Source organism: Zootoca vivipara, chromosome 14 (assembly GCF_965207765.1).
Source record: "Zootoca vivipara chromosome 14, rZooViv2.hap1.1, whole genome shotgun sequence".
Classification (NCBI taxonomy): domain Eukaryota; kingdom Metazoa; phylum Chordata; class Lepidosauria; order Squamata; family Lacertidae; genus Zootoca; species Zootoca vivipara.
The window spans coordinates 43,765,672-43,784,312 of NC_142597.1; the positions used below are offsets into that span (position 1 = coordinate 43,765,672).

The window sequence follows — 18,641 nt, forward strand, 5'->3', positions numbered from 1 at the left end:
AGTCTTCACAAATTACTTAGGTGTGCTTTTTAGCCAAATAAAGACAGCAGCATTGTGGGAAGAGTTCAGATTTTATTGCAGTTTGCAGTAAGCATAAATGATCCAGAGAGAGTTGTTCTCCAAATTCTGGACCTAGAATGCAAAATTCAAACACTTTTATAGCTCATGAACAATCCCTTTCAGCTACAGGTAGGCAGCCGTGTTGGTCTGAGTCGAAACAAAATAAAAAAATTCCTTCAGTAGCACCTTAAAGACCAACTAAGTTTTTATTTTGGTATGAGCTTTCGTGTGCATGCACACTTCATCAGATATCTGTCGGGGAGTGGTGGTCTTGGGCTACACCCCTTCTGTGGTGTGTGTGTGTGGTGTGTGGAGCGGTGGTCTTGAGCGCCAGGGCAGGGAATTTCAAAATGGGCAGGCACACCTTTGTTCTGGGTCCTCCTCCTTTCTCCTGCCAGTGAGGAGAGCACCCTGTTGCAACAGTTCAATAAAGATCAGGCTTACTGGCTGCTTTGCTTCTCAATATTCTCTGGTTGGCCTCTGTTATTTTCTCCTACCGATGGAGAACCTACAAAGGGACTCTATAAGGGCAGATTTTGTTTACAACACTCTCAAGCCATTTAAGGAGTCTAGCTGGAGGTGGGCGTTCATGTGGTCTGAGCAATCCATCATGCCCTCCTGGTGTTCTCTCCCTCAGTGGCTTCCGTCTTGCAGCGGCATCTGTTCCTCCGCCACCTCTGGCATTGTGAAACGTGCCCTCACCCCCTGAGACACTCGGTTCAATAGGCGCTTCCCTGGAATGGGACAGAATGGGGAAGCATCTATCAAGGCTGTGAAGCAAGAACAGGCAAGTCTTCAAGGTCAGCGGTTTTGCCCAGGCAAATAAGTTAGGAGGGGCCATAGCTGGGCCTTTGTATGCAGAGGGTCCCAGGTTCGATCCCTGATATCTCCTGATACTGCCTGTCACTTCCTGTCCACTGATGCTTGTGGTGCAAAACTCTCTGCATATTTTTGCCTGGAATGATTTAAAGCTCCCCCAAAATCCATTCCCCCTTCATTAATGTATGGCATTCTTCCTCTTCTTATAATAAAAACGTTTTGTTTTTTTAATTAAACAAAATGAACCAAAGATAAAGAGCATAAAGAAATACTATTATAGCAGGTTGAACGCAGCATGAGGTTGCGTATAATCACTGAACTTGTTGTTCCAAAACAATTCAAAAAATTCATTTCCTCCCCACCAAAAACAAAGTTAGACTGGTTTATATAATAAGTTAGCTTAATCATAGTTACCATAGACTGAATTTTCATAACACTCAGAGATAGTAGGATATATGCCCCACCCTTTAGCTATTCTAATCTTAGCAGCAGTTATAAGGTTGAACATTATTTCTTGATCATTTTCCAAAATAACATCTTTTAGATAACCAAGCAGAGATATTTTAGGATCCAAGAGTATATGGTATCCTAACATATCAGAGATATTAACCTGAACATATTTTCAGAACATTTCTATTTGAGAACAATCCAAGAAGATATGTATGCAATCTGCTTTGTTTAATCTGCATCTCCAACATTAAAAATATATATGTTTTTTTAAAAAAAACAAAAATCCTGGCTCCTCCTTCAAGAACTGAGAAAGACTCTTTCCTGAAAACCTGTTAGTGCTTCTGAAAATCTAGGAAGTATAGAGAGAGCAGTCGTGACATCATGAATATTATCTTTAAAAATAAATAAAATAAAAATACTCTTTTGCCAGGAGAAGTCACTCCGCTGCAAAGATGGGCAGGCATGAGACTTTTTCCTGGGACTGGTTTCCTGATTCTGATAAAGCAACGTCACCTGCTGGCCAGCCAAAAAAGAGAGAGAGCCACAAGCAAGCCTCAAGGGCCACATAGCCTTGCCTGATAGTGCATTAATGACTGTGAAGGCAAGAAGATAAGCAAGGCTTTTGAGTAACAGATGGGTGGGTTGCCTGTGGTTTCCCTCCAGTTGTGGCTGGATTTCAACTCCCATCACCCCTGAGCATTGGGCCACGCTGCCTGCTGAGGGTTGAAACTGTACGTCTGGAAGCCTGCAGGTTCCCCTATAACAAAAAATTATTATTTATACCCCGCCCATCTGGCCGGGTCTCCCCCGCCACTCTGGGCAGCTTCCAACACACATTAAAATACATTAAAATATCACAGATTAAAAACTTCCCTAAACAGGGCTGCCTTTAGGTATTTTCTAAATGTCAGGTAGTTGTTTATCTCTCTGACCTCTGATGGGAGGGCGTTCCACAGGGCAGGCGCCACTACCGAGAAGGCCAGATATTGTTGGACTACCACTCCCATCATCCCCAAACACCGGACGTACTGGATGGGGGTGATGGGGGGGTCACAGGTTCCCCACATCTGGAGTAGGGTGTTGCTCTTCACTTGCCTTTTGACACTGTCTCCTCGTGGTCTAAGTCTGCAGGATCCTCCTTGAGACATCCCACCTCCTTCTTCCAATTAGCCCAATCGAGCTCTTCTACTCTGCAAAACATACAAATAAATGGTGAACCACCTGAATCCCGTCGCTCACTTGGGGGGAAAAGACACAGCCAATATATATTTGCTTATCTGTGTAGCCCTTGTTGCCCTAGGGACCTGCGACAGTGCAGGGCATGGCCAAACTCACCGGAAAAAATATCTCCTATCTTTCTCGTCTTCGGAGCCGATAGACAGCTGGCAACCAGATCGCTTGGGTTTCTGGCAATGCCAAACCCAGCTTTTCTCCAACTCCATAATAGCAGTTGCTCGCTGTGGGTACAATTCAGGAGGAATAGTCACATTTTCAGATTTAGGGATGATTTGAGTAGGAGCAGGGGAAGCTGTCTTATATGAAGTCAGACCACTCCTCCATCGAGCTCCGTATAGTTGACCTGACTGGAAGTGGCTCTTGAGGGTTTCAGGCAAGGGACATTCTCAGCCCTTTCCTGAAAACTGGAGGGGTTGAACCTGGGACCTTCTGCATGCAAAGCAGATGCTCTGAAATGCTGTCCCACTTGCCATAGGCACCCAGGAGGCCACTTTGGAACAGGGTGCTAAACCACATGGGCTTTTAATCTGACCTTGTTCCACCAGGGCTCTCCTTATGTGTGAATCCTTTGCCAGGGTTAAGCGAATAGGCAGCTGTCAGAGTGGGATCAAGAGTTGGGGAGTGAGGAGGCAGGAATTTGTGTACTTATTTATTGACAGCATCTGTATGCCTCAACGTATAGCTTTATGTTCCCTGGCCAGTGAACAATGCCAACTGTGCTTGTCAACACCAATGAATAAAGCAAAGAGACATGTTGCAGAGCACACAGAAGCAACCAGTCTGGAGGGGCCTTTAGTGTACTGGCCCTGGCTCACATTTTGCCCCACCCAGCAGAAAAAGCGCCAGTGGTTTTGGACTTGCCTGCAGTTTCCAGATCTTTTGACCGTCTTCAGAGACCTCGGTGACCGTCTCGCTCATCAGGGCAATCAGCATGTTCAGCAGGAGGATGTAAGTCATGATGACATAGAAGAGCAGGAGGAACATCACAAAGTACCTGAACCTCATATTCTCTTGAAACTCCAACTCCCCCATCCCAATGGTGAACTTGAACAGCTCCAGGGAAGTCTGCAGCAGCCCGGCATACTTGACTTGGTCTTTGCCGTCACCATTGATGAGGGAAGACCCATTCTGGACAGGCTGGGGAGCCTCCCCGGTAAGTATGACAAGGGCTGAAATGGGAAGTGAGAATATTTAAATCAGGGGGTCCCTGAAGAATCTCCTTGTAAACCTCTTTATTTGCATGAGAATCCTGTCCCAAAAGATATCACAACTCAGGACCTACTAGTCATAGACTGTGCCATCCACAACTTATCTTGGGTTGACTGTTTCAAGGTCCATTTTAAGGCACTCACATGAGTGTTTCAAGTCATAAATGACATAGCCCCCAAACAGCTTTTTTTGGGGGGGAACCCCCACCTACTTCCCTACAGACCCTCCTGGGCATTAAGATCAGCAGAGGGGGTTCCTTGGAAGTTCTGTGACCCTCTGAAGTTTGGGGGTAGGTGACCCAAGAAAGGACACTCTCTGTGGTAGCCCCTAATATGTGGAAGCCTCTCCCCATAGAGGTGCACAGGGCACTTCCATTATATAGTTTCTGCAATATGCTAAAGACACACCTCTTTACCCTGGCCTTTGCAGGGGAGAGTGGAATGCACAGATATCAATGAATCCCCTTATCTGCCTAATAGCAGGGCCAGCCTGCAACTGAGATCAGGCGGCATGATTACTAGGCATGATTATTACTATGTGTCATTTTTCCTTGTCATCGTATATATTGGATGCAAAAAATAGTCAACGGTGCTGCTAAAGGAGGAGGCGGGTAGGATTCTGGCTTCTACTGCCAGTTCTGGCCCTTCCCTGTTAGGACAGGTAGAGACTCACCTGTTGAAAAGCTGAAGAGGAAGATCACATAGACAATGAGGAAATGGATGAGGTTCCGCAGGATAGCCTGGAACGCAGAACAGTATAGAAGTGAATTGGGGAATCCCAGCATGATGGAGGACTGGGCAGAGACTTGGGTTCAGATTTTTGCCCAAGGATGACTTTCCAGTGGTTGACCTTGGGCCAATCACATTCCCTTGCTGTTTAACAGTAGTGCAGTTGCGAATTCAGAAATACAGGGTCCCTTCATGGTATCCACAGACACGTGCCCTCAAAGCCACACACCCTTCTAATATTACACAACTCTAAGTTTGTACAATAATATTATAAATATATAACAATATTTTTAGGGATGCGTTGCAATAAGCAGTACTTTTCTGCGTAAATCACACGGGCAAATAATTTGCGTGCTTCAATATCTTCCTTCTCAGTGACTTAATTTGTGTTTATTTAAAGTGTGGGATTAATCAGCTTCATATAACCAACAGGCTTAACCTCACACAGCAAGCCTATGAGGCAGGTTAAACTGCAGAGGCGTTGTAGTCAAGGATCACAGGGCGTCAATGACTTTTTACTATTTCTGCAGCAGGGTCTCTTTCCAGCATCCTGGAGTTGCTCAATCAGCATAAAAGGGAATCCTCACACCCTTTTGGGAGCCAATTGGAGTAAGCAGAAGTGAGTCAGCCACGGAGGATGGGCTCCTAGGGTCATTATGAAGAAGGTACTCAGGAAGAACACCAAGGAAGTTCTGTATGCTGTATACTGAGCATTCAAGAACACTGAAAACACCAGGTGCTTAAGTTTCAAGAGAAATGTGTGCCAGGTCTGTTATACACATTGTGCTGGTTTTAATATTTTGGTATTTGGCTAAAAGGAAAAATAAAGAGGCAATTCCCTGAATGCCTAGATCCAGGTTTTGGAGTACTCTTTGGTGAGAGAGGGCGCCAGCAGAGATTTAAAATCGCAGAACATGCAGCAAAGTAAAGCATGGGAATACAGGCTGGTAGACCTTTAGAATATGGGGTTATACCAACCTTGTGTATCATGACAACGTAGATCCCAGTCTGCTGAAAGCCTCGCATGTAATACAGCAGGTTTATCCAGCCAAGCAGGAGGGAGGAAACCATCAAAGACAGGTAATCTTCCAGACCTGCAAGGTACATCACTGCCGAAACCAGCAGGGTCACTGACTGCAACAGCCTGTGAGAAAATTGGGGGGGAGGGGTGTAGAGATGATTCCAGTTAGAGAAGGCACCTTTCAGGCATAGAGGAGTCTGCTTGGCCTGCCTACTGCACAAAAGCTAAGCCACATGTCACAGTTAAGCATGAATGAGCTACAGGGTGGATATTCAGTGGGGAAAAGGCAGCCTCTTCACTCCTCCCTTGGTCCTGCTACCGCCACAGTACCCAGAGCTAAGCCATGGTTTGGATATTGCATTACATTCAAAGTGGGGCTTCTGATTTGTCCTATGACTGGTGAAGCAGGAACAAACCACAGCTACAGTATAAGTGTCCCAATGAGAGACCTTGGCTCCAGTAATTCCACAAAAAATATATTTATTTCATAAAAGTTTTGTGCTGCTTAAATGTAAATAAATAAATAAATCAAAGCTCTTTACAAAAAGAATGAAACAATTAAACTATCAGTAAAAACAGTTTCAAAACAACTTTAAAAAACAAAAAACAACCCCCCCAAACATACAGAAAAATCTCAATGTAGCCATCCTGAAGCAGAGTTGTCAGAGACCGGCGCCTTCTCCACAGGTAAATAGCCTAATAAGCAAAGGGACAGGAACACTCTTGTCAGTACTGTACAGCAGAAATAGTGCAGAGGCAAATTCAGAAGTGCAAGATCCCTTCATGATAAGTCACAACTAAATCTGCACAACCTTCTAAAATTATACAATATTAATTAGCTGTGCATTGCAATGATCAGTGCAGACACCCATGTGTCGCCTTCCAGCCAGGTATATACACAGGCAAATCATCTGAAATGCTCCAGATCTTCTATCTCAGTGGTTTAATTTGTGTTTTCCTTGAAGTTGTGCATGACGGAACTTGCACAATGGTCTCTTGAAACTTTAGCAGCTTGTGATTTCAGTGTTCCTAAATGCTTGGCTTTGAAGCATGCAAAACAACTCTTCCTCAGTGTTCTTCCCCCATGCCTCTAATTCTCTGTGAAATATTCATTTTTGCTTTATCGTATCCTTGGGTTAGGATATCACCTATTTTTCCCCAAGGCTTCACATCATGGTGGGTTGACAGAAAAAAACATAGTGAGTCTGATGTTGTAGACTTGTACGTCCAAACTAACCATAGTTAGGATAAACAAACCATAAACCATGGTTATGTGGAAACCAGGGTAGTGTGTGGAACCTTAAGGACTAGGTACTTTGCTAATTCTTTTAAAATGAAATTTTTGATGCTCTATAATTCTGCAGCCAGTCCTATTTCCTTCTGGCTTTCTGTAGCTAACCTAAGACATCAAACACATGCCCAAACAGCAGCAGGAAGAGCAATAAGAGTATGTCATACCTGATCAATGAGGAGATACACGCCTCCAATTAAGACAATGAACTGGCCAATGAGCCTCAATATGTCTCCAGCAGCGAGTGTCACTGGAAAAGGAGGCTGTGAAAGAAAAAGATAGGTTGGGGAGAGAGCACTTAAGTAACACAGACACAATCAACTGTTTGTCAGGGTTTGCAAAAAGCTGCACAGAAGTCTGAAGAGGGTGTTGCCGGTGCCAATCAACTGGTCGATGGTACCCTCTTTTTGACCTAGACACAACTTTATTTCCCTAAGAACTATGGATGGATGGATCTGTCAGTACTGGCTTCTCTTCTTTTCTCACTTTCTCCAATCTTCATTTTGGTTCTCTGCAGCAGTTTGCAATAAAGGGAAAAAGTCATGAAAATGGATTATCATTTTAAAAACATTCTCACAAAAAGCTATGCACACATTGCTCTAAGTACTGTACATGCATTTCTTTCTCTTTTTTGTACATGCTGTTTGGATGGAGAATTGCATTGTAAAACTCAGAGAATGTGAAAGGATGGTCGCGTTTCTGTCTATGGATTGTTCCCAAAAGTGGAAATTAGGTACGTTTGCCTTTAAATGCAAATTTGGCACACCAACCGTCCCTAACATAATCTACTTTTGTATGCTATCTTAACCCAATATATCCATAATAATGCACACTTCTCCATCTTTTGTACACATTGCTTGGCTGCAGAACTGCAATCAAAGATTCGGAGAAAACTTATCCATGAAAATTTATCCATGTGAATCTTTGCTGGCAAATTTTGCCTAAAATGCAGATTTTGGCACACCAACTGTCCCTAACATAACAAACTTTTGTATGTTATCTTCCCCTGATATATCCACAATAATGCACACTTGTTCATCTTTTGTACACATTGCTTGGCTGCAGAACTGCAGTCAAAGATTTGGAGAAGTGTGAATTTCAAAGGATGAATGCATTTCAGTTCAGAAAGTGGAACTTAAGTAGGTTTGCCTTTCAGCGCAAACTTAATTGAATCTCTCTCCCACCCTTACCCTACATCAGGGGTGGCCAACTCCTAAGAAACTGCGATCTACTCACAGTTAAAAACTGGCAGTGATCTACCCCCTTTTTGGGGGGTTCAGGTCAAAGTTGCTGAGCTTTTTTTAGGAAGGAGGAAGGCCTATTTTGGGGGGTTGGGGTCAAAGTTTTTCCAGGGAGGAGGCAAAATGTTGAGCTTTTTAGGGGAGCCACAGTTGTTCAGCTTCTTTGGGGGAGCCAATATGATCTACCACAGACGTCCAGTGATCTACCGGTAGATCACGATCTACCTGTTGGACATGCCTGCCCTACATCATGTATGGGCAGGTGGGTGTGACTTGGTCCAAAAGGGCCTTGTAGAACAAACAGGGAGCTTCCACACTTCTGCCCTAGAGAGCCACTCTCCTCCCTCTGCCTCCCTCTCTGTATCCCCCCAAGCACCAAAACTGCTGTTACCTTCCCCGCCAGAGGACGATGATAAGCAACAGCTGAGAACACTGACATGAACACCACATAAGAGAAAAAACTGATGTAAAATCTCATGGCAGCAAAGGAGTCCCATTTGCTTTGAAGAAGCTTGTTTATAGGTTCCAGGACCACCATCTCGTACCGCTTCTGCATGTAGGAGAAAGAAAGAACGAAAATAATTCATTGTTTCAGCCCCCATCACCCCTGGTTATTAGCCATGCTGAGGCTGCTGGCAGTTGGAGCCAAAAAACATCTGAAGGGCCACAGGGTACCCTAGCCCTGCTCCAAGTTGCACGAAACCACAGCTTATTCAACCTATGACCTTTACTGGTGTCTATATGTTTGTTTCAGGATATTAAACTGCTCAATTGTTTCAAATTTCCTAAGCCATGTACAATAGAACAAATCAGTATGAAAATGCCAAAACAAATTTCATAAAAACAGAAATAAAGTACAGCAATCCAAGATTTTATATCACAGCTTTTTATAGGGAGAGGCCATCGATCAAGGTTACCTAAAATCCCAAAATAAGTATCCCCAAAGGCACCAAATCAAGACTCTCCAAGACAATTCCGTAGTAGCTCTCCTGGATTAGGCGAATGGCCCATCTAGTGTCACACAGTGGCCAACCAGTGCCTTTGGGAAGGCCACAATAAATTTATTCTTGTGGAGACTTCTTCAAAGAATAAAACAAGTATCTAATCTGCCTTTGCGAAACTTTTTTTAAGGGGGTGTTGCTTAGTACTGGAAATAAAACAAAGATGGCACCCAGAAAATCTCCCTGAAGAGAGAAGTCTAGATGCAGAGAGAACTGAAGAATCTCCCCCAGTGATTATTTTGAAGCAGACAAGTCGCCTTTGTCGATCATCTCACCGGAGTATCGCTGCTGTAGGCAAGAATGTCCAACACAGAGTTCTCCTCAAAGCTGTCAATGGAGGTCAGGTCATAGAGAGAGATGTGGACAGGCCCATAGGTCCATTCAGTGAACTTCCGCGAAAGGTGACGGTACTCTGGGTCTTTGATTTCACGGTGAATAATGTACTTGAAGATCTAGGAAAGACAAAATAGGGGGAGGGATTTTCTTTGGGTTTATTATTTGAACGTTTATGCTTATTTCTACTTAAACGTCATATGAGGCCCTTCTTTGTGCGCTCCATCTACAAGAGGTCTGCAGGGTGGCAAGATGAGAACGGGCCTTTTCTGTGTTTCTAAATGCTTAGCTCTGGAATGCACAGACCAACAACTCCTCAGTGTTCTGCTGGCATGTCTTCTCCAGAGTGACCCTAGGAGCCCACCCTGAGTGGCTGACTTACCTCCTTCCACTCTGATTGGCTCCAATCAGCACAAAGGGTGGGGATACTTCTTCTCAGTGGCTAAAAAGCTCCCCTTTCGGACACTGGAGAAAGGGACCCTGTTGCAGAAATAGTAATGGGACTTCAATCCCCCGTGACCCCGATCCACTACAACTCTGTCAGAGACGCCTGTAGCTTGGAGGGTGTGAAGCCTAAAAATAGTCCCAAGGGCTAGATAGAGAAGCCTGGAGGGTTGAACCTGTCTCTTGGGCCTGAGTCTCGCCATCCCTGGGACATGATATCTGAGCTTCTGCACTGTAATGGGGGAGTTGTGAAATCATGTATCCCCTTGTACAAATCTTCTAAAGTTGTCTTCTGCAAGTTGTCCTCTCAGTCTCCGCCTGCAACCTGGAGCTTGACAACACTGACCTATCTTGTGTGACCTGAATCTCTGTGAACATGACATGAAGATGCTGCCTTCCAGATATTGTTGGACTTCCGTCTCCAAGTAGCCATTGGGAATGAGAAGTGAGAGCAGCCAGGAGAATGATGGGAGCTGGAGTCTAACAACATCTTGGGAGGTCACAAGTTCCTCAGCTCAGAAATGCAGCTGATGATAAGCTCCCAATTGTCTTACCTCTATCTTTCCAGTCTTGGCGGCCAGGGTCAAAGGGTTCAAGCCTTCCCTGTTGGTTAATTCCTCCAGTTTCTGGCGTAGGTTGAGCGTGGCACTGTGCATCAGGATCCTGTTGTACATCTCGATCACCAGCTCCCTGTTCTTCTCATCTGCATCATCGGCCGCCATCACCAAGGCGTGGAGGACTGTGTTGCCGAGGGAATCCTGCTCTGCCAGGTTGGCCTTCTGATGAGGGTTATCCAGGAGATACCTGATCACTTCTGGTTGGTTGGTACAAGCAGCTAAGGAGAGAGGAAGCTCACCTGGAGGAGGAAGGAGATCAACAAAATCAAAGCTGGGAGAGGAATGGCTGCTTTTGGCACAAGTTACAAAAACTGAGCACCCACTTCAAGAATCTGTGACAGCATTCTTTAGGCACACAGCATCAACCTACCAAAGTAGAAGCATGCCCCTTTCTCCTGCTGGTGGAAGAACTTTCCACAGGCCTTGGCATGGATGTCAGCACCGTTCTCCACCAGGAGCTTGATGAGATCTAGATTCCTTGCCTCAATGGCAACGTGGAGTGCTGTGTGGCCTAGCAGAACAAAAATGGCATGAAAGAAAACCATTAAAAAAGTCAAACATACAAAACAAGCATGTTCTCCTACACCCGAGTGGAGGAGTTCTTTTTTTAATGCTGTCTCCCCACCTCAAGGCCCTTACCTTTATAGAAGATATCTTTACAAGCTACATTGATCAGAGGCCTTGGGTTCTTGGTCTCCTTGTCTATCTTCAACAGCAAAGGGATGGTGGGGTTTGCCCCATCTTTCAAATTCAGCAAGGCCTTCATCAAGCAGGTCTTGCCCGTTTCTCCATCTGGAAGAGAAGGGATTTCCATCCTTTGTTTGGAAAACTGCATTTCTTTCTTTTTCTAACAAGGACAGCGTAAAGGGCCATTCAAATCTATCATATGCTTTAAGAATATCCAAGGAAAGAAACTCAGCAGGGAGTTTTGCCGTAAAGCTTTAGATGGACTACCAGGTGAATTTTAGAAAGCCTTCACAAAAGAGCTCATCTCCAAATTAAGGATTGTGTCCAAAAGTTGTCTAGAGGGGAAGAGGATCCCTCAGTCTTGAAAACAATATTGTGTTGCAGCTACTTTTGAAACCTAACAAAGACCCAACAGATCTATGATTCTTTGGACCAATAGCACTAGCTAATCAAGATTAAAATATTCATCTGCTGTCTTCACACAGTGACTAAAGATTTTAGTCACAAGATATGTGCATAAAGATCAAGAAAGTCTCATGCCAGGAGGCCAAATAAGCCACCCCACCCACATTTCAAACATTCAGGGAAGAGCAAATTTTGATTTGTGAATTGATTCACTTTGTTAACTGAACTGAACTTATCTGCAATTCCTAGCCTTGCTCCTCATCTGCTCTCAGATCCTTTTCACTGGAAATTCACAGGGATTTAACCTAGGGTCTTCTGCACACAAAACAGGTAAATGTACCACTGTGGGTCCTTACGACATGATTTACTACAGCTCTTCTCAGTCTGTTCAACTGGGTTATGTAATCTGTGTAGATGGGTCACATAATGATTGAACCCAACATATCCTGCAGTCAGATGATATACATGCATTCCCATGAACAACACTAATTTGTAAGTACCAAATATTTTTCAACAAATCTCACATTAATTGGGACATTAAGTTTAAAAAAAATGTAAGTCTGAAGCAACAGTTGTAAAATAGGAAAACTTGCAGTTACAAAATCAATGGCCACAAAATATGTAAGGTCCAAAATCAGGTGACGATTTTGAATCAATATGGCAGAATATGCATTTCAAAGCTGCGTTGGTTTTAACCAGCTTTTGCATGTTGGCCCCTGAGACTAAGCAGCAGTTTTTTGTCTTAAGTCTGGATACAACAGGGATCTGTTTTGAATCAAGAAGAGGGATTGAACCTTTCAAAACTGAACTGTGTATTTGGACACCTCTTAAGGTATCGTAATCATATATTGCATGATGATTTGCGAGATCAGGAAACAGGTTTTTGTCTGCTTAACTCAGGGGTCCCCAAACTAAGGCCCGGGGGCCGGATGCGTCCCAATCGCCTTCTAAATCTGGCCCACGGACGGTCCGGGAATCAGCATGTGAATACATGAATAGAATGTGTCCTTTTATTTAAAATGCATCTCTGGGTTATTTGTGGGGCCTGCTTGGTGTTTTTACATGAGTAGAATGTGTCCTTTTATGATTAAGGAGAATAATTGGATGTAAAATCATGGACATGCTTCAAAAGAAGCGGGAGAAGATACTGCCAGGACTTTATCAGCGTCTGAGCGAGAAGAGAATCGAGGGAGTATTTCATCAAGAGGAAAGAATGATTGGGACGGAGCGAAAAGGGAAGTGAACTTTTTATTTTCATACTTTAAGATATACTTACAACCTTCCTGGACGGATTGTCTGATTACTTGAGACAAATGAGAAATGGAAATGAACTGTGTGGCATGGGAATTCATATAAATAGAGGATTGTCATCTGGTATGATTTTAGAAGTTGCTTTTTAAACTGTTAGAATTAAAACCTCTTGTGTGTGTTTATTGGATTGCCTGAAAGCCGCCGGCGAGTGGGATTTACGAGCTGTGGCGTATTTGGAATTTGAGAGATAACAGTAGCCTAATTTGAGTCTCGGAACGCAGAGGGCAGCTAAAAGGCAAGGAAAGCTATAAATCAGTTATAAGGACTGTGCATAGTATGAGCTGGCTGTTCCTTGCCAAGAAGCTGTGCTCTTGCAAAAGTTTGAAAGAAGTTTGGAACGAGACGGAGTGTGACCCGAGGCGTTCAAGATGGTGCTGAGCTGTGGCGTATCTGGAATTTAAGAGACAACAGTAGCCTGGTTGGAGTCTTGGAGTGCAGAGTGCAGCTGGAAGGCGAGGAAAGCTATAAATCAGTTATAAGAGATTGTGTATAATGTGAACTAGCTACTCCTCGCAAAAAAACTGTACTCTTGCAAAAATATAGAAGAAGTTTGGAAGAAGACGGAATACGACCTGAGACACCCAAGATGGTGCTGGTTTGTGTTGGACTGTTGATGCGGCAAGAAAGGCACTCCAGATCAAGAGAGATTTATGGGGAGGTTGGAATGGATAAAAAACCCGCACAGGAAGAATGGATTGTGTTAAATCTTGTTTGATACTTATCTCAGAAGCTGCGACATAAGACCAAAGAGAGAGGAAAACATCTAGAGAGACTGTTGGAAAAGATCTGGATTATTGTGGATTACAGCAAAATTTTGTTATCAGGATTAGGATGGCAGTGCGAACAGTTATCTAGAATCCCCAGACTTTGGAGCATGGGAAGCCTGAAAAATTTTTTCTATGATTCGGCATAATATTTGGCTTAATTGATATGTATGTATGTGTATAATTGGATATAATTGCAATAATTGAATTGTGTTTTAATTGGAAAATTTAATAAAAAGTATTTTTTTTTAAAAAAAAAAGAATGTGTCCTTTTATTTAAAATGCATCTCTGGGTTATTTGTGGGTTATTTTTCTCCTCCGAACTCCACTGTCAGTCCTCTTGCACTCTGATGGTCCTCCTCTATCTTGCAAATACTTCTGTGAAGCCTGAAATTCCTGCCTATTCTCACATCAATGAGAAATAATAATAATAATAATAATAATAATAATAATAATAATAATAATAGCCCCAGCTCTCAGGCTCATGCCCACCTGTGTACTCAGAGTTAGTAAGATATTTGCCACTTCTTCGCAAATAGTCCCCCAGTCCTTCCAGCTCCTCAGGGTTCCCCCTCACGATAGCACCAAAGAGGCGATCCTTTTTAAAAGTCTTCTCTTTACTGTGGAAGAAAAGCAGAATGAACAAAGGCCACATCCGCACCATACATATAAAGCAGAATCATACCAGTTTAAACAGTCGTGGCTTCTCCCAAAGAATCCTGGGAACGGTTTGTTAAGGGTGTGTAGAGTTATTCGGAGACTCCAGTTCCCCTCACAATTTCCAGAGTTCTCATGGAAGAGAGGAACTGTCTGCTAAAGCTCTCTGGCAATCCTAACTCTCAGAACCTTTAGCAAACTATAGTTCCCGGGATTTTTTTATCCAGGGAATTGGTGGATGTTAAGATGGTATCATAGCATTTTATAGCGTAGATGTGACTGGCTGGCAACATTACGCCCGCCATGTGAGAATCCCTTGACCTCACCGCCAAAGGCACACTTTTCCATTGTCTCCTGAGACAGATGGATGCCAACCAGCTAGCCTAGGTAGAGATCCTGCTTTGCATGCAGAAGGTCCCATGTTCAATCCATGGGAGCTTCTCCAGGAAAGGCTGGAGATTGAGGCTTTCAGCACCTATCCCCCTCTGCAGAGGTTGGAGATCTATTAGTATGGAGACTGATTGATCCAGTGTGTTTCCAGGTGGCTCTGGGGGGGTTACCTTTGAGAGTTGGATAGCAGCCAACATGGCCATGATGGAAGTTGTTGTCTACCAACTTCCAGAGGGCCACAGATGATCCCTACCTCCTTCAGTAGACGGGTTGACTCCTGAAGGAAACTCCTTACCTCAGAGGAGGAATCTTAATCCCAATCTTTGGAGATGGTAGACGTTCTATCTCATAGGAAGTTTCCATGGGCCGCGGCTCTCCCTTTCCCCCAACTGCCTGCTTATCCCTTGTCTCCACATTCTCCAAGGTGCCATCATCTGTCTCCAGTATTGGTAAGGTATGCATCACGCTATTGAAAGTGCTGGCAAGAGAATAGATCACCACAAGAAGAGTTATTTAATCTACAGGATATATAAAACATAGTAAAATATCAAACATTATAAACTTCCCGATACATGGCTGCCTTCAGATTTCTTCTAAAAGTTATGTAGTTCTTTATCTCCTTGACAGCTAAAGGGAGGGTGTTCCACAGGGCGGGCGCCGCTACTGAGAAGGCCCTCTGCCTGGTTTCCTGTAACTTCACTTCTCGTAGTGAGGGAACCAGCAGAAGACCCTCAGAGGACTACAGTATCTCAGTGTCCAGGCTAAGCGATGAGGGTGGAAACACTCCTTCAGGTATACTGGACTGAGGCCCAAATCAAAGTGCAAGAGAATAATTGAAACATAAGCCAGCTTCGTCGCTTTATTTTATGAGACATGTATTAGGAGAGACTGAACATCATCATCAAATGCAAATACGTAGTGGGCACACAAGAAGCAATGAGTCACTTCCTCAAATATACAGCATATGAACGAAGCAAATATGAACCCTTATTCCATGTCACTTTCACTCTTATTGTTGATGAAGGGAAATTTCATTATCCTTCCTCCTGAAGCCAAACTTTATTGATTTCTGTAGCAAGGTTTAGGCAAATACATGGAAGATAAGGTTACTAGTGTGAAAGACCTCTCTGAATACTAGTTGCCAGGAACTGGTTCCTGTCGCACTCAGGTCTTGCTTTGAGGCTTCCCATTTAATTTCCAAGCAAAGAGTCTGCTGGTTTCTCTTTAAGGTTTCCAGACTCAAAAGAGAGCAGGGCAATTAAAGGCACAGAAGTCCTGTCCTCTATTGAGTCTGGCAACCCTACACATGCATGCCTGCTTGCACAGACACCATTGCAACACCTCTAGGCCAATTTTATATCTGAAACTCACTTCAAGTTTTTAGTGAATAAAAACTTTATTAAGAACAAAAACAGCAAGAAGGCAATCAAGATGATCAATAGTCTAGAAACCAAGCCTTATGAAGAATGATTGAAGGAGCTAGGTATGTTTAGCCTGGAAAAGAGGAGACTGAGAGGAGATAGGATAGCCATTTTCAAATATCTCAAGGGTTGATAAATGGAAGATGGAGCAAGCTAGTTTCCTGATGCTCCAGAGAGTAGGACTTAAACAAATGGATTCAAGTTACAAGAAAGGAAATTCTGACTAGATATAGGGAGAACCTTTGGATAGTAGGAGCTGTTCGGCAGTGGAACAGACTCCCACGAGAAGTGGTGGACTCTCCTTCCTTGCAGGTTTTTAAGCAGAGGTTGGGTGACCCTCTGTCATGGATGCTTTAGTTGAGATTCCTGCATCGGACCTTGGGGTCCCTGCCAACTCTGCAATTCTATGTTTCTATGATTCTGAGAAATATCTGTTGGTTCACCCCCTCTGATTTAAAAGGTCATTCCCTAATCACAGGCATATGGGGCTGGGATTGTGGCTTTGATGACTCCAGGGCAAAGGGAAAGCATTCTGCACAAGCTCTGAAACTCTTCTCCCTGACTGACAAGCAAAAAAATCGTTTTTCACTATTTCACAGTACTATTTTCATTTCCCCCCATAAGGTTATTTCATTTTCCAATTTCCCTTAAAAGCATAGGCCAGCCACACCAAGCTGAGGTATGGTTATGCCCTAATACCTTTGGGCCTCTGAAAGTTCTCTTTTGTCCCTAACCTTACCAGAAGGGAGCTGGGTTGTAATTCTTACAGCAGGAGCAATTGTACTTATGAAGCAAGAAGCATATTAATTAGATGTGACGGTTCTATAAGCACGTTTTCTGCAGATACCGTGTTTCCCCTTTTTTAAGACGTAGTCATAAAGTAAGCCATGGCAGGAGTTTTAAGTATTTGCGAAATTTAAGACATACCCCGAAAATAAGGCATACCTTGTTGCTTTCCTTTAGAGCCTCAGAGAGGCTTGAGACCAGGTGGGAGTGGGGTGCATGAATTGAGCGCGTCGCCAGGCAAGCCGCGCTAGGAGGACTCCCCCCCCCGCTCTTCCCAGGACTTTTTTCCACTCCGGCGGAGTGCCTGGATGGGGAAACCCCTTGGTGTCGGGAGGCCTGCTAGCCCCTTCCGTGCCGCCGGAGCGTAGTGGGCTGCATGGCCCAAAGCTGAGCGGCGGTGGGAGTCCCGCGGGCCCTTCCGCGCCGCCGGGGCGACGGATGGCGACAGGAGCGCTGCTGGCCCATTCCGCACCGCTGGAGCGTCGTGGGAAGCATGGCCCGAGGTAGAGCGGCGGCGGGAGGCCTACAGGCCCTTCCGTGCCACCGGGGCGACAGATGGTGGCGGGAGCGCTGCTGGCCCCTTCTGTGCCACCAGAACGTTGTGGGCTGCATGGGCCAAGGCCCGCGCGATGGACGGCGGAGGGAGCACTGCTGGCCCCTTCCGCGGGCGAGTTGGTGGCTGATTGACAGGCGGCCTCGCCAATGCCTGGAGGGAGAAGGGCGGCGAGGAGCAAGCGAGGGAACCCCCACCTTGCTCCGCCCGCTAATGGAAACGGCCCGGGGTGGGGAGGCGGGAGTGCCTCAGGGAGCGCGGCTACGGCGCTGCTAGCTGTGCCTCAGGCACCGCCGCCGCCGCTTTGCCCAAAAAACCCACGGGGGTGCTCGTCGGGTGGGCCATGACGAACTCGCCCCGTTCCCTCTGGAGTCAGGGTGCCACCGCCGGCGACTCCTCCTGGGGCAACTCCGCGGGACTTCAGTGTATCAGTGTAAAAAAAGTGCGTGCGGGGGCTGGCTGGCTGGCTACTCGACCTGAGTTTAAGGGCGCAGAGGAATCCGTGCGCGCTCAAGCGGGAAAGGAAGTTTAGCTCCTCGAGCTGCCGCCCCTTATGAATGCGTGTTTCAGTGGTGTGGACAAGGTGTGGACACGGGTCTCATTTCCCCCTCATGGGACAGGGCGTACACAGGCATCTTTCAGACGACCTGCTTCGCGTCTCTCTCATCTCTCCCCCCCCCCCGCTCTCACGCCTCGATTTCGTGCCCCTCGGCTCCCATGTTAGCGATGGGATGGATGGCAGCACCCCGAGCCAGTAAGGTACCGGACTGTAATAAAAACCTAATAAAAAATTAAAACATCCCCTGAAAATAAGACACTTTGTGTTTTTTTGAGGAAAAAAAGTTATAAGACGGTGTCTTAAAAAAGGGGAAACACGGTAAAACACAGGCCCATGAGGACTAGAACAAACTAAGCACAATAATGGTTAACCTGAACAGTTCTCCAAACATAATAGCTGCTATTCATGAGAGGATAATAATAACCAGCGTGGAAATTCAATTAGAGCAATAACAATGTAGCCTCCACACACATGAACCAGATGCTGGGCCTAAGCCATCCTTGCACCATGATACTGGCAGTAGGAACAGCCATGGTTGATGGAAAATATGCTCTATTTAAGGTGTCCTCTGCCAATGGACTGAAGCTCCAAATGGGGAGGTTGTTTTGTTTCATTTTCCTGATGTTGTATCTGAGATCATTTCTTGGGCCATGTATGA

General features: G+C 44.9%; 1 protein-coding gene across 1 annotated transcript; it reads right to left on the reverse strand.

Annotated features, from left to right (window-relative positions):
- Nucleotides 1-693: 693 nt before the first annotated feature.
- LOC118096917 (transient receptor potential cation channel subfamily V member 2) lies at nucleotides 694-15,262 on the reverse strand. Its single transcript, XM_088658207.1, has 15 exons — nucleotides 14,960-15,262; nucleotides 14,110-14,237; nucleotides 11,090-11,242; nucleotides 10,821-10,961; nucleotides 10,388-10,689; nucleotides 9,332-9,508; nucleotides 8,447-8,605; nucleotides 6,982-7,077; nucleotides 6,149-6,219; nucleotides 5,481-5,646; nucleotides 4,447-4,513; nucleotides 3,423-3,734; nucleotides 2,665-2,782; nucleotides 2,425-2,519; nucleotides 694-794 (listed from the first exon to the last, which is right to left on the reverse strand). The coding sequence occupies exons 1-15, from the start codon at nucleotides 15,124-15,126 to the stop codon at nucleotides 694-696; spliced, it is 2,253 nt and encodes a 750-aa protein (XP_088514333.1). The 5' UTR covers nucleotides 15,127-15,262.
- Nucleotides 15,263-18,641: the final 3,379 nt, after the last annotated feature.